The sequence below is a fragment of the Saccopteryx bilineata genome, chromosome 3, assembly GCF_036850765.1.
Source record: "Saccopteryx bilineata isolate mSacBil1 chromosome 3, mSacBil1_pri_phased_curated, whole genome shotgun sequence".
Lineage (NCBI taxonomy): Eukaryota > Metazoa > Chordata > Mammalia > Chiroptera > Emballonuridae > Saccopteryx > Saccopteryx bilineata.
In genome coordinates, this window is record NC_089492.1 from 145,641,802 (window position 1) to 145,655,872 (window position 14,071).

The following is a 14,071-nucleotide window of genomic DNA, read 5'->3' on the forward strand; positions in this document are numbered from 1 at the left end:
GAGAGATGAGAAGCATCAATCATTAATTTTTCATTGCACATTGCAACACCTTAGTTGTTCATTGATTGCTTTCTCATATGTGCCTTGATCGCAGGCCTTCAGCAGACCGAGTAACCCCTTGCTGGAGCCAGCAACCTTGCGTTCATGCTGGTGGGCTTTTGCTCAAACCAGGTGAGCCCGCGCTCAAGCTGGCGACCACGGGAGTCTCAAACCTGGGTCCCCTGCATCCCAGTCTGATGCTCTATCCACTGCACCACCACCTGGTCAGGCTATATGTATATTTTTATGTTGTCTTGGTCCTTTACTTTTTTTTTTTTTTTTTGCATCCCACTGCAGCTGGAAACGGGAAGGCAGCCAGACAGACTCCCGCACGCACCCGACCAGGATCCACCCAGTATGCCTACCAGGGGGCGATGCTCTGCCCATCCAGGGCGCCGCTCCGCTGTGACCAGAGCCACTCCAGCGCCTGAGGCAGAGGCCACGGAGCCATCTCCAGTGCCCGGGCCATCCCTGCTCCAATGGAGCCCTGGCTGCAGGAGGGGAAGAGAGAGACAGAGAGGAAGGAGAGGGGGAGGGGTGGAGAAGCAGACGGGCGCTTCTCCTGTGTGCCCTGGCCGGGAATCAAACCCAGGACTTCCACACGCCGGGCCGACGCTCTACCACTGAGCCAACCGGCCAGGGCCCTTTACTTATTTTTTAACTAAACTCTTACTGTCTTCATTATTGTTCTACATGAGAACATTAACCTTTACTAATATGGTGGCAAATATCTTTCCTAGTTTATAATTTGCCTTGTCATTTTTCATATGTGGAGATTTATAAATTCTTTAACAGGTTTGTATACCATATAGGGCAGCCATCTAAAGTGTACACTCAAGTGTTTTTCAGTATATCCAGAGTCCTGCAACAATAACCACAACCTAATTTTAGATGCTCACACCCAGTAAAAGAATCACTGTACCATTAGCATCACCCTCTGTCCTCTCCACCTCCTTCACCATCCTAGGCAATGACTAACCAATGTTTTGTCTCTAGAAATTTGCCTATTCTGAATATTTCACATAAATAGAATAACACAACATGTGGTTTCATGTAACTGCCTTCTTTTACTTTGCACATTTTTAAGGTTCATCCACAGTGTAGTATGATTCTGGACTATAATTGCCAAGTAATAGTCCATGGTATGGATAAGCCGTATGTTATTTTTCCAACCATCTGTTTATGGACATTTGAACTAGTTCTACAGTTTGGCTGTTATGAATAATGTGATAGAGGAACATGGCGTATGAGCTTTTATGTGGATGTATGTTTTCATTTCTCTTGACTAGCTACCTAGGAATGGAAGTGCTGGGTCATACGGTAGGTCTCTCTGTTTAGTTGAGGAACTGTCAAACCGTTCTAAAGGAACAGCACCATTTTACATTCCCACTAGCAATGCATTAGGGGTCCAATTTCTCCATATCCTCACCTGCACATTCTGCTGACTTTTTTATTCTGGCCATTCTGGTAGGTGTGATGTAACACCTCACTGTGGTTTTGACTTGAATTTCCCTGATAGCAATGATGTTGAACATCTCTTCTTATGCCTATTGGCCCACTGTATATCCTCTTTGGAGAAATGTCTATTCAAAACCTTTACCCATTTTTTGATTGGGTTATTTTCCTTCTTAACATTGAACTATAAGAAAGCTTTATATATTCTGTATACAAGTCCTATTCAGATATATATTTGTAAATATTTTCTTCTATTCTTGTCTTTTCACTTTCTTAATGGTACTATTTGCATAGTTCAAAATTTTTCAATGAGTTTAAAATTTTAAATGAGAAGTTCTTTTCCATGGTGCTTTCTTCCACTATCTTTAAGCTAAGTCCTTCTCCTTCAGAGCTGGATAACATACATCTGTATTTCCTTCTCAACCATTTTACACAGAGCTCCAAAACTTAACTGAAACTATAAATCAGGAAAACATTTACTGCGTAAGGCAAACGCAAACTAATTAGGTCTTGGTGCAAAGTCTTTCGCCACTGAGTCTTCTATCATGTTCTGTAAGCTGGTGCTTCACTTCCCTTGCCTAAAACCTGCAATGATGGGAAAACAGTGGGCAGGAGGGGCCAGGACAGCCTACGCTAACTGGCAGACGAATTATATCCTGTGCTTATAAAGGCCACACAAATAGCTCACATCCAAAACTGAATGTACTTTTTTGTCCTCATCCTCAGTCTTTCTCTGTGGTGAGGCAGACCTTGGCTCTCACAAGACAGCTAGGGTGGATATGGTCTCCAAGATACAAGTACCCAACCTGACAACTCACCTGACCTAAGAAAGGCTGTGGTCAGTCTTCTCACTCCCCTTGCTGCTACAACATAACACTCCTTTCACAACTAGGGGCCTGGCAGCTCTTTGGAAACACATGTTTTGGGGTGAGAAGCCCTGCGCTCTACAACAGCTGCCACTAGGACAGAGGACAGGGACCTGGGTTTTCCAGAACACTGGAAAGCTAGCCGTAGTCACTGTTCAGGACAGGCCACGAACCCCACTCTCCTGCCCTCATCAACCTGAGAGTGGGACTAACCAGGAGGAGAGCCCCTACCAATATAAACATTCCCTTCATGAAGCCTGAAGACACTGTTGAGTTCTTCCTGAACGGTGACTTATGAACTAAAGGGTAAAATGATGGTGGTGCATCAAAAACTAAGAACAGACCCAGAAGATCCTACTTTGCAAGATCGATCTCACTCTGAGGGCCAGAGAGGCTACATGGAGGGCTGTTGATGTGGCTCTTGTCTACATGCTCACTTTGCTGCAAGTAAGCTAATTACATGAGAAATTCAACCTAACTCCGTTGTGTGTAGTCTCTTAGCACTAACCTGGAGTCCCATTGCAACCTTGAACTGGAACACCTTGGACAAACTACTTAGCTTTTCTTCTCACCTAAAATTGGTCAGTACAGAAGCTTCATTATGGTGAGTAAAAAATAATGTATCTAAAATACAGTGCTGGGAACAAAGTTCCTCTCTCTTGCTAGAGGAAAGGAGAAAGTACCTCTCATAATAGTAGAAACAGGACGGAGAGGAAGGACAACCAGCAAGGAGTCCAATGAAGAGAAATGAGCTCAAGACTAACAGACTTGGGTTTGAGGATGACTTCTGCCACTTCCTAGAGTCACATTATCCTCTAGACATGTTTCCTCTCCTATAACTGGAGACAGCACCATAAATGGTTGTAGTGAGAACTGAAAATGTCAAGTGCCCAACAGAGAGCTCCCTCATCCCTCATGCATGCAGCCGACAAACACCTATTGAGTGCTTACTAAATGCCAGGCATACAGTGTGTCTGTAAAGTCATGGTGCACTTTTGACCAGTCACAGGAAAGCAACAAGACAATAGAAATGTGAAATCTGCACCAAATAAAAGGAAAACCCTCCCAGTTTCTGTAAGATGATGTGGCAGCATGTGCGCATGCGCAGATAATGATGTAACACCGTGTATACAGCAGAGCAGCCCACGGCCATGCCAGTCGAGATGTGGACGGTACAGAGGAAAGTTCAGTGTGTTCTGTGGTTCGCTAAATTCGAATCCGTGACCAAAGTGCAACGTGAATAATGGCGCATTTATAACGAAGCGTCACCACATAGGAATAACTACTGGGTGGGATAAACAGTTGAAGGAAACCGGCAGTTTGGTGGAGAAACCCCGTTCTGGTAGGCCATCAGTCAGTGACGAGTCTGTAGAGGCTATACGGGATAGCTACCTAAGGAGCTCTAAAAAATCTGTGCGTGAGCCCACATCGAACTGCACTGAATAATATGAAACTGGGAAAGTTTTCCTTTTATTTGGTGCAGATTTCACGTTTCTATCGTCTTTTGTTGCTTTCCTGTGACCGGTCAAAAGTGCGCCATGCCCTGCCCGGTTGGCTCAGTAGTAGAGCGTCAGCCTGGCGTGCAGGAGTACCGGGTTCAATTCCTGGCCAGGGCACACAGGAGAAGCGCCCATTTGCTTCTCCACCTTTCCCCCTCTCCTTCCTCTCTGTCTCTCTCTTCCCCTCCCACAGCCAAGGCTCCATTGGAGCAAAGTTGGCCCGGGGGCTGTGGATGGTTCTGTGGCCTCTGCCTCAGGCACTAGAATGGCTCTGATTGCAATGGAGCAACGCCCCAGATGGGCAGAGCATCACCCCCTAGTAGGCGTGCTGGGTAGATCCCGGTCGGGCGCATGCGGGAGTCTGTCCGACTGCCTCCCCGTTTCCAACGTCAGAAAAATAAGAAAAAAATAAAATAAAATAAAAAAAGTGCACCATGACTTTACGGACACACTGTACTTTGGCAAGAACAGCAGACAAGGATCTCTGTACTCAGGGGCCCTGCATTCTACTGGAGAAAGGCAGGCAGACAAAACCAAAATAAATAATATAATCTGTTAAATGGCAGAAAGTGGAGAAAAGTAAAGCAGGAAAGGGGAAGGATGGCAGGGTGGGCCAGAAGTCAGAGAACTCATACTGAGAAGGATGTACTAAGTGGTAGAGTGTCAGCCGAGGGTGTGTAAGTCCTGGATTCAATTCCTGGTCAGGACACACAGGAGAAGTGACCATCAGCTTCTCCACCCCTTCCCCTTCTCACTTCTCTCTCTCTTCTACTCCTGCAGCCATGGATCGATTGGAGTGAGGATGGCTGAGGATGTGCTGAGGATGACTCTATGGCCTCTGCCTCAGGCGCTAAGAGCTTGGTTGCTGAGCAACAGAGAAACACCCCAGTTGGGCAGAACATTACCACCTAGTGGGCTTGCTGGGTGGAACCCCAGGCATGTGGGAGTCTGCCTCCTCTTCTCTCATTGAATAAATTAAAAAAAAAAATAAGAAGGGTGTATTATACTTGATCAAAGGCCTGAAGGATATGGGGAAGTAAGTCATGCAGTCACCTAGGCAGAAGGCTATACAGGAGAAAGAAGCTGGGAGTGCAAAGGTACCGGGGTGGGTGGGTGTCAATAATGGTCTGGAAACAGCAATGAAGCCAGGATGGCTGGAATAGAGGTAAGTTCACAGAAGTAACAGGCCATTTCAGGCTATTTTAAGGACCTGGCTTTTACTCCAAGTGAGATGGGAAGTTAGTGGAAACCAGCACAATAAAAGGTAGCATAATTATTTAAATTTCTCCAACCCTATTCACACATAGGTTTACAATGTCTGTAATGAGTATAAATTTGCTCATGAGGTTTTCTGTTTGAAAGCTCCACAATTATTATTTTCTTAATTCAAGCAAACTAAAACATTTTGCCTTTGGATGAAATTGTATCTGTGGTGGATGATGATACAATGGGAATTTCTGGGTGAGCATGCTGTTCCAGGTATTACCAGAATTTGCACTCAGAAGTTTATTCATCCATTCACTCAACCAGAGTGGAGGATAAGAGAATGGAAAAGAGCCATACAGGAAGCTCAAGGCATTGGAGGAAAGCAAACATATAAATAAGCACAAAATGTGACTGACCCCCTCCCCATGGTAAACAACTGGTAAAAATCTTGAAAATGAGGTTGAGCTGAACCTTAAGAGCGGCAGAGATACTCTCCAGGTGTCTGCTGAGGAATGGGGGAAGAGAGACGGAGGTAAGTAGAGAACACTGCATGCAGAGAAAACAGTATGGCAAAAGGTCCAGATGCTAAAACCTGATAGCAGGTTCTGGAATGAGCAAGTGGTTTAGTAGGGCTAGGGGAAAGATAATGTTATAGCTAACATCTGCATTGGCCTGATCATGGGAAGACTTGTAGGCTAAGCTAAGAAAGTATCCTTTACCTGAGAGAAATGCAGTGCCTCTGGAGGATATTAAGAGTGACATAATCACATTTATACTTTGGAAGAATAAATTTGACAGCAATGGGAAGGATGAATGGAACAGATGTGAGGTGCAAAGACATTTCAAACAAGAGATGAAGGTGTGACTTAAGATAGTAGCAACAGTGGTGAAAAGGAGGGTACAGAATGAATAGTTATGTAGGACACACAGTAAGAGCCCAATAACTAAATCAGCTGTCAGGAAAGACAGGTCTAGAATTACTTTCCAGTCACAAAATAACACCTATTTTTCACTAGAGTAGATAGCCTTTCAGAGGGTCAAGCCCCATCCCAAGGGGTATATGTTGATTTTTTGGTATATGAATTGAAGTTCTCTGTGTAAAATTCAAGTAAAGATGTCCAGAAAACAGCTGAATAGATCAGTCTGAAAAATCATGAAAATAAATTTTGGCTGGAGACTTAAATTTGAGAATATCAATCATGAAAGCGGTAAAATTGTCATGAAATCAAAAGGATTACATTTAGGACCAGAAAGGCAAAGGACCAGAACAGAACCTCGAGGAACACCAAGATTTAAGGAAAAAAAGAATCAGCTAACGAGCCTGAAACACATTTGAATATAAGCCATGAATGCAATGACCTTGTTCACCAACATGCAACTAATAGCCAGCATATTGCCTGACAAAAACTGAAAGATCAATTCTGACTCTAGAATATGGATTTTATCAATTAAATAATCCAAAAGTGGCTATAGTAGGGAGTTTGGAAGATGGGTTAAAGGAGGGAAGGGATTAAGATGTTAAAATTGCCCGTTATAAAAACGGTCACAGTGATGTAAAGTACATCATAGAGAATAGAGTCAATAGCCTGACCAGGCAGTGGTGCAGTGAATAGGGCATCGGACTGGGATGAGGAGGACCCAGGTTCAAGACCCTGAGGTCACCAGCTTGAGAGCGGGCTCATCTGGTTTGAGCAAAGCTCACTAGCTTGGACCCAAGGTCGCTGGCTCGAGCAAGGGGTTATTTGGTCTGCTGAAGGCCTGCGGTCAAGCCACACATGAGAAAGCAATCAAAGAGCAACTAAGGTGTCGCAACGAAAAACTAATGATTGATGCTTCTCATCTCTCTCCGTTCCTGTCTGTCTGTCCATCTCTATCCCTCTCTCTGACTCTCTCTGTCCCTGTAAAAAAAAAAAAAAAAAAAGGAAAGAGAGAGAATAGAGTCAATAATACTGTGATAACTGTATATGGTGTCAGATGGGTACTAAACTTACCTTACATTTCATAAGTTACAGAAATGTATACATGAGACTAATAAAATACTGTATGTCAACTGTAGTTGAAAAATAAAAAAAAAATTAAAAACAAAACAAAAAAACTGAAAAGGTCAATAAATATGTATTAATGGGTTGCCCTGGCAGGTATCTCAGTTGGTTAGAGTATCCTCTGCATAAGGAAAGGTTGCAGGTTCAATCTCTGGTCAGGGCACATAAAGAATCAACCAACGGATGCATAAATGGATGAAGCAACAAATCGATGTTCTCTCTTTTCCCTCCTTTCCTCTCTCTCTAAAATCAATCAATAAAACTTTTTAAAAATTAAAAAAATAAATATTAGTGGGTTGATAAATTGATCGAGTAAGGAAGGAAGAAATACTTGTCACAGAGGAAAATTTCAAGAGTGTGGTCAAGACTGTCAAGTGCTACCATGATCAAAATGAGGACTTATCAGAGTACCCTTGATTTATATTTTATTTTATTTATTCATTTTTAGAGAGGAGAGAGAGAAGGGGGGAGGAGCTGGAAGCTTCAACTCCCATATGTGCCTTGACCAGGCAAGCCCAGGGTTTCAAACCGGCAACCTCAGCATGTCCAGGTCGACGCTTTATCCACTGCACCACCACAGGTCAGGCAGAGTACCCTTGATTTAGTAACTAGCGGAGAATACAGGGAGTCCTAGCAAAGAGAGCTGTAGCCTGAACTAAGACGTGAAGGATAATCATTTTATAAACTAGACTATGTGCTTAACTAACCTCTTCAGAAACATTACTGTGATTTCACAAACGCTGGTTAGCTAACGAGAAGACTGGTGGGTGTGACTTTTTTGGAATACCCTCCTCTCCAGCGCAAACCCTTTCCTGGCACCTGCGTGTTCCAGGCAATGTACGCCAGCCCAAGATGCTCCCGGAACTACAGGTCCCAGTAGGTCATGCGCCCTACAGCAACGGACTCATAAGGTAAACTGAGCGCAAGACCGTTCGGGAATAGTAGTTTATAAAAGCAAGAACTACAGCGTCAAGCCCCGCACGCTTCCCATCAGCTACTTACTTGAGCTCTTCGGCTGAATACATCCCAAAGGAAATGCTCTTCAGCCGCCTCCACGGCATGCTCTTTGAGCCCAACATCCTCCTGGTTAGTTTGGAGTTCTGACACTTCTGACACAGAGAAAACTTCTAATCACCTCCAATAAAGTCTTAACACAGCTACAAGCCTGCAGCCACCACGTGATTTAAATTGCGCTTGCGCGCGCGAGACGCTGCCTGGGATGAGATTTACGTGGACGAGGTCATTTCCGCTCTAGGGAGGGAAGAAAAATACTCTCACGATTCTCACTAGCCCTCTTATTTTGAAAACAATTGACAACAAGTGGTATTGAAATGATAATTTTAGGAAATTTATTCGAGGCAATTGAGGCATACTGACCACTTAACTTTCATAACGAAGTCTTTCTAACCATGAGCTTGAAACCTATTTTATGATTGCTATCGTCTTGTTACGTCTCAGCCAATAGCCGAGCTGTTCCCGCCCACTTTCCCCGGTGCTCGCCCACTCTGCTGACCAATGGATCAGGAGTGGCTATAGCCGAGATCCCTGATAAGAGTAGCTGCAGGCTCCAGGGTGTCGGCGGGTCGGAGACCCTAGGGCTAAAGAGGATTTTGGAGAGGAGTTCGCTCGCCCTCCTTGTGCCACCCGGTGACCCTCAGACCACAACCCAGTCCTCACATGCTGGGAGCGGGGTTTGCCCAGCTGGAAAGGAGGTGCATCGGGCGAGTCGCTAGTGGCATTCGCCGCTGCCGCCGATACTGTGGTCGCTGTATCCGCCTTGGCCACTGACGCCCCCACTCTGCGACCCTTTTAAAATGTCCCACTTGAACCCCCTGCCACAGCTGCCTCTCCTGGAGACTGGCCAGAAGCAACCGCAGCGAGCCTAGGGCGCAAGGGGTTGTGGGGAATGTAGTTTGCCTTGTCACGAGGCTGTACAACTCTAGACTGCGGTGTGTCTGTTAAGCAGACGCACAGTCCAGAAGATTGTGTCTGCATAATTCTAAGGTCCGGAATAAGGGGACCACGGGGCTACCCCTCGCTGGTTACCAGCCTCTAGAAGTTTTAGTTGCTGCGGTGGGCGTCGCTTCTGGAGCTGCAGCACAGAAGAGCCTTATTCAAGCTGGTCCGAACCTGGACCAGATGGATAATGACTGCAGGCGGAATAATCGTAGAAGGCTTTCTGCAGGAAGTTGTACTGGGGAATATTAAGGTAGTTTTTTCAAAAGACCCACCCTACTTCTCGCCTTGTGCTCTACAGCCATCCTGACAGTTTCTTTTTTTTTTTTTTTTTTTTCTTTTCATTTTTTCATTTTTCTGAAGCTGGAAACGGGGAGAGACAGTCAGACAGACTCCCGCATGCGCCCGACCGGGATCCACCCGGCACGCCCACCAGGGGCGACGCTCTGCCCACCAGGGGGCGATGCTCTGCCCATCCTGGGCGTCGCCATATTGCGACCAGAGCCACTCTAGCGCCTGAGGCAGAGGCCACAGAGCCATCCCCAGCGCCCGGGCCATCTCTGCTCCAATGGAGCCTTGGCTGCGGGAGGGGAAGAGAGAGACAGAGAGGAAAGCGCGGCGGAGGGGTGGAGAAGCAAATGGGCGCTTCTCCTGTGTGCCCTGGCCGGGAATCGAACCCGGGTCCTCCGCACGCTAGGCCGACGCTCTACCGCTGAGCCAACCGGCCAGGGCCTGACAGTTTCTTGAGCAAGCTGTGTACGCCCCACCCCTGACCCTGGAACATTATGTACCCAGAAAACTTTTTATCTTCCCTTCACTCTGGCTCACTTATGGCCTCATCCTAAACACTGTTTCCCAATCTGTCACTTACTTCCATGAAACCCACTACAAGCTCCTGTAGCACCCAGCACATCTGTTGCTGCCCTTGCATTTATAATTATTTATGGTTTTCAGTATCTGTCCTGTGAGATTCACAGGGCAGGAGTTGTGACATTTTGATTCACAGTCGAGTCCTCAGTGCCAGGCATGGGAGAACTCACTGCAGGGACTCAAATATTTGTTGGATGAGGTAAACGTGGTGGGGTGGGGGGACCTTAAAGCCCTGGTAGCCTCCACTTCCTTTTGCCAAGGCAGATTCCTCCTGGGCCTAATCCCTGGGTGGGAAGAGAACTGGGAGTGGGGTTCAGTGGTGTTTACCCAGCACTACAAGGACCTTAGGTAAGGGAGCGTACTGCAGATTGTAGAGCAAGGCACCAGCAGGGATAACGAACACACTGGGGTTAGGAGAGCTGCCGGTTTCATACCATAGGACAGTAGAAATACTTGGTTTTGACCATAGGGAACCCTACTTTGGGTCACCTTAGTCTTGTGGTGAGGTGCAGCAGGGTTGGCTCATGCCTGCCCATGTGTTTCTGAACAGTGCATGATCTGTGGCAGCCAGACTTTCTGTAAGGTGGAGAGATTCTAGCTAGCCATGAAGAACCATTTGTATCTTGGATTTGTATCTTCTCTCTCCCTGCTAGGCTTGGGAATGGGAATCAAGTCTTTTACCCTCTGTATTCCCCACAGTACTCAATAATTGTGGTATCTGGGAGTGCAAAAGGACTGATCTAGACCACTGGGCAACACTGCACCGCCGCCCTGAAGTTGGGACAGGGGCAGTGTCATCCTAGAACCCCATCACCTGCCTTCTCCCCCAGGAAGCCTGCCTCACATGCTCATCAAACCAGGAACACAACAGAGCCACCTGCAGTCTGTGAACTTTTTATTCTTCATAAAGTGCTCGAAACATGGAGCACAAGCTCTTTATAAATGGGAGTTACAACGAGAAAGACAAACGACAGAGCAGAACTGTGCCTGCTCCCTGCCTACCCCACCTGCAGCTCTCTTCCAACTGTTGGCCAGGAGCAGAAACACCCAACAAGAATCTTGGGCTTAGGCCCTGGCCGGTTGGCTCAGCGGTAGAGCGTCGGCCTGGCGTGCGGGGGACCCGGGTTCGATTCCCGGCCAGGGCACATAGGAGAAGAACCCGTTTGCTTCTCCACCCCCACCCCCTCCTTCCTCTCTGTCTCTCTTTTCCCCTCCCGCAGCCAAGGCTCCATTGGAGCAAAGATGTCCCGGGCGCTGGGGATGGCTCCTTGGCCTCTGCCCCAGGCGCTAGAGTGGCTCTGGTCGCCGTAGAGCGACGCTCCAGAGGGGCAGAGCATCGCCCCCTGGTGGGCAGAGTGTCGCCCCTGGTGGGCGTGCCGGGTGGATCCCGGTCGGGCGCATGCGGGAGTCTGTCTGACTTTCTCTCCCCGTTTCCAGCTTCAGAAAAATACAAAAAAAAAAAAAAAAGAATCTTGGGCTTAACTTTCAGGTTCTTTCAAAGACATCTCTGACCTGGGCATTCTGGAGGCCCATAATCAAGGATGAGTGGAAAGTCAGAGTCAAGACTGGCCCACATGGAGCCCAGAGGGATACCTAGTAGAGGAGTGACCCCTTCCCCAAGAAGAGATACCCATCCAACCCCCAGTGACTCCCTGTGGACACTTCCCTCAGCTTTGATGAATGGTCCTTGAGATAGATATTACCAGGACTCTCCTCCATATGTGGGGCGCCTCTCCCCCCTCCCGGCAGAAGACATCCTCCACAGCAAATCTCCTTCCAAGGCTTTCCGCCTGATCCCAGAGATCAACCCTCAGGCAAGCTCATGGAGAACAAGCGATCCCAGAAGAGCTCTCACTTCCTCACCAGGCCAAAGCTGGCCTCCTTCAGCTTCTCCACACCCCTTAAGTTTGCTAAGGTAGGGTGTCCCAGCCCCCAAACATCCCCTGAAGATTCCATGTGGAAGCCTGTTTTTCTGCCAGCAAACAGGGCTGGGCCGAAGGACAGACACTTCGCTTCACAGTGCACTGCAGCCAAGTCAGTCAAGGCTATGGGGCAGAAGGCAAAACGGATAGGCTGGGACAGCAGGTCGTGGATGGATGGGAGGACAACAAAGACTTTTTCCTTTTTTTTTTACAGAGACAGAGAGAGGGATAGATAGGGACAGATAGACAGGGTTGGAGAGAGATGAGAAGCATCAATCATTAGTTTTTTGTTGTGACACTTTAGTTGTTCATTGATTGCTTTCTCATATGAGCCTTGACCATGGGGCTACATCAGACCAAGTAACCCCTTGTTGAAGCCAGTGACCTTCAGTTCAAGCTGGTGAGCTTTTTGCTCAAACCAGATGAGCCCGCGCTCAAGCTGATGACCTCAGGATCTCGAACCTGGGTCCTCCGCATCCCAGTCCGACGCTCTATCCACTGCGCCACCGCCTGGTCAGGCCTTTTTCCTGTGTATAGGCAGAGAGGAACCTCCCACTACCAGACTGTTATTTTTGCCTCAGGATCCCCCTCAGTTAGTGTTGAGGGAGTAAAAGAAGACAGCGGGTAGGGTAAGGGAGCAGCAGCTTGGCCAGACCCTTAACTAAAATTAAATCTGGGGGAAGGCAGAGCACACAACAGGGTTGCCCGTCCTCCATTTCCATTCCTAGGGTCCTGCCAGATCCAGCCCTGTGTGCTCAACAGGAAGGGAGACAGGTGCCTAACAGGGGGCAAGGTCTACATCCAGAGGCTCTTAATCCCACCCACAAAAGGCACATTTTAATCAGTTTCCAAAATTTCAAACCCTGTAGCGGCACAGAGTTTTAGCATCTGGACAGGCAATGAGAACAGGAATGGAGGCTCGATCCCTCAACATGAACAACCCAAAGCTCCGAGGCGTGGAAGGGCCCATACCTTGGAGGGGGTGAGGTGGTGGTCTCCCCACATATGTCCCAGCTCTCCACACATTCACACATTAACTCATGGAAAGGTCAGAAGAGGGCAGGGAGTGGCCTGCAGAATGCACATCATCTCCCTCCATCCACACCACATTTGCTCCACAAACAACTGCAGACAGACAAACTCAGGACATGGCAGATGTTACGTTGGACCACACGGGTTCTTGCTCTTGGGTGAACTGATGTGAGGCTGAAGAGTAAGTGCCCTGGTTGCCTGTAACTTACAGACACATGGGCACCTTGGTCCCTACCACAGCCCTAGTAACACTAGGAGCCCAGCAGGGCTGGAGGGAGATGGCGAGGACAAGGGTTTAGCTGTGGAAGAAACGGCTGACTATCCATGACGTACTAAAGGATGTCTCAGGTACATCAGATTGCAGCTTACTCCTACTCTGTCTTGAGTAAATGCTCTCTTCCAATTTTTGGAAGGAGTATGAAAATAGGCAAGTGGGTAAGACCCACCTCCAGTGGGAATCCAAAGGCCCTCCTCCCAGCAGCCCCAGTTGAGGCAAGAGGGAGGGGGAGCAAGGGGTGACAGCCGCCCCAGATGAGAGTGAGTTCAGCAGGAATAGAAAGGGTGTGAGTCCCGTTTGGGCACTGGCATCACACCAACCCTCCTGGGAGGGGGAATGAGGAGAGCTACTGGGGGGGAGGGGGCAGGAGGAATCTGCAGCAGTATGGGTGAGGTCTCCATGATCTGCACCCAGCAGCCAGTCAATATAGCTCTCCAGCTCCTGCACGTGCTCGTCCCGCTGGTCAGTATAGCCCTCCAGCTCCTGCACGTGCTCATCCTGCTGGTCAGTATAGCTCTCCAGCTCCTGCACGTGCTCGTCCCGCTGGTCAGTATAGCTCTCCAGCAACTGCACTGCTCGTCCCGCTGGTCAGTATAGCTCTCCAGCAACTGCACTGCTCGTCCCGCTGGTCAGTACAGCTCTCCAGCTCCTGCACGTGCTCGTCCCGCTGGTCAGTACAGCTCTCCAGCTCCTGCACGTGCTCGTCCCGCTGGTCAGTACAGCCCTCCAGCTCCTGCACGTGCTCGTCCCGCTGGTCAGTATAGCCCTCCAGCTCCTGCACGTGCTCGTCCCGCTGGTCAGTACAGCTCTCCAGCTCCTGCACGTGCTCGTCCCGCTGGTCAGTACAGCTCTCCAGCTCCTGCACGTGCTCGTCCCGCTGGTCAGTACAGCTCTCCAGCTCCTGCAC

The 14,071-nt window shown here is 48.2% G+C and overlaps 1 protein-coding gene across 1 annotated transcript in view; it reads right to left on the reverse strand.

Annotated features, from left to right (window-relative positions):
- The window catches only part of POLR1A (RNA polymerase I subunit A), a 98,832-nt gene extending 90,550 nt beyond the window's left edge, over nucleotides 1–8,282 (reverse strand). Inside the window, exon 1 of the mRNA XM_066267605.1 lies at nucleotides 8,110–8,282. Within this exon, the coding sequence (XP_066123702.1) occupies nucleotides 8,110–8,186 (77 nt within the window). The 5' untranslated portion in view covers nucleotides 8,187–8,282. The remainder of the gene's footprint in view (nucleotides 1–8,109) is intronic.
- Between the last annotated feature and the right edge of the window lie 5,789 nt (nucleotides 8,283–14,071).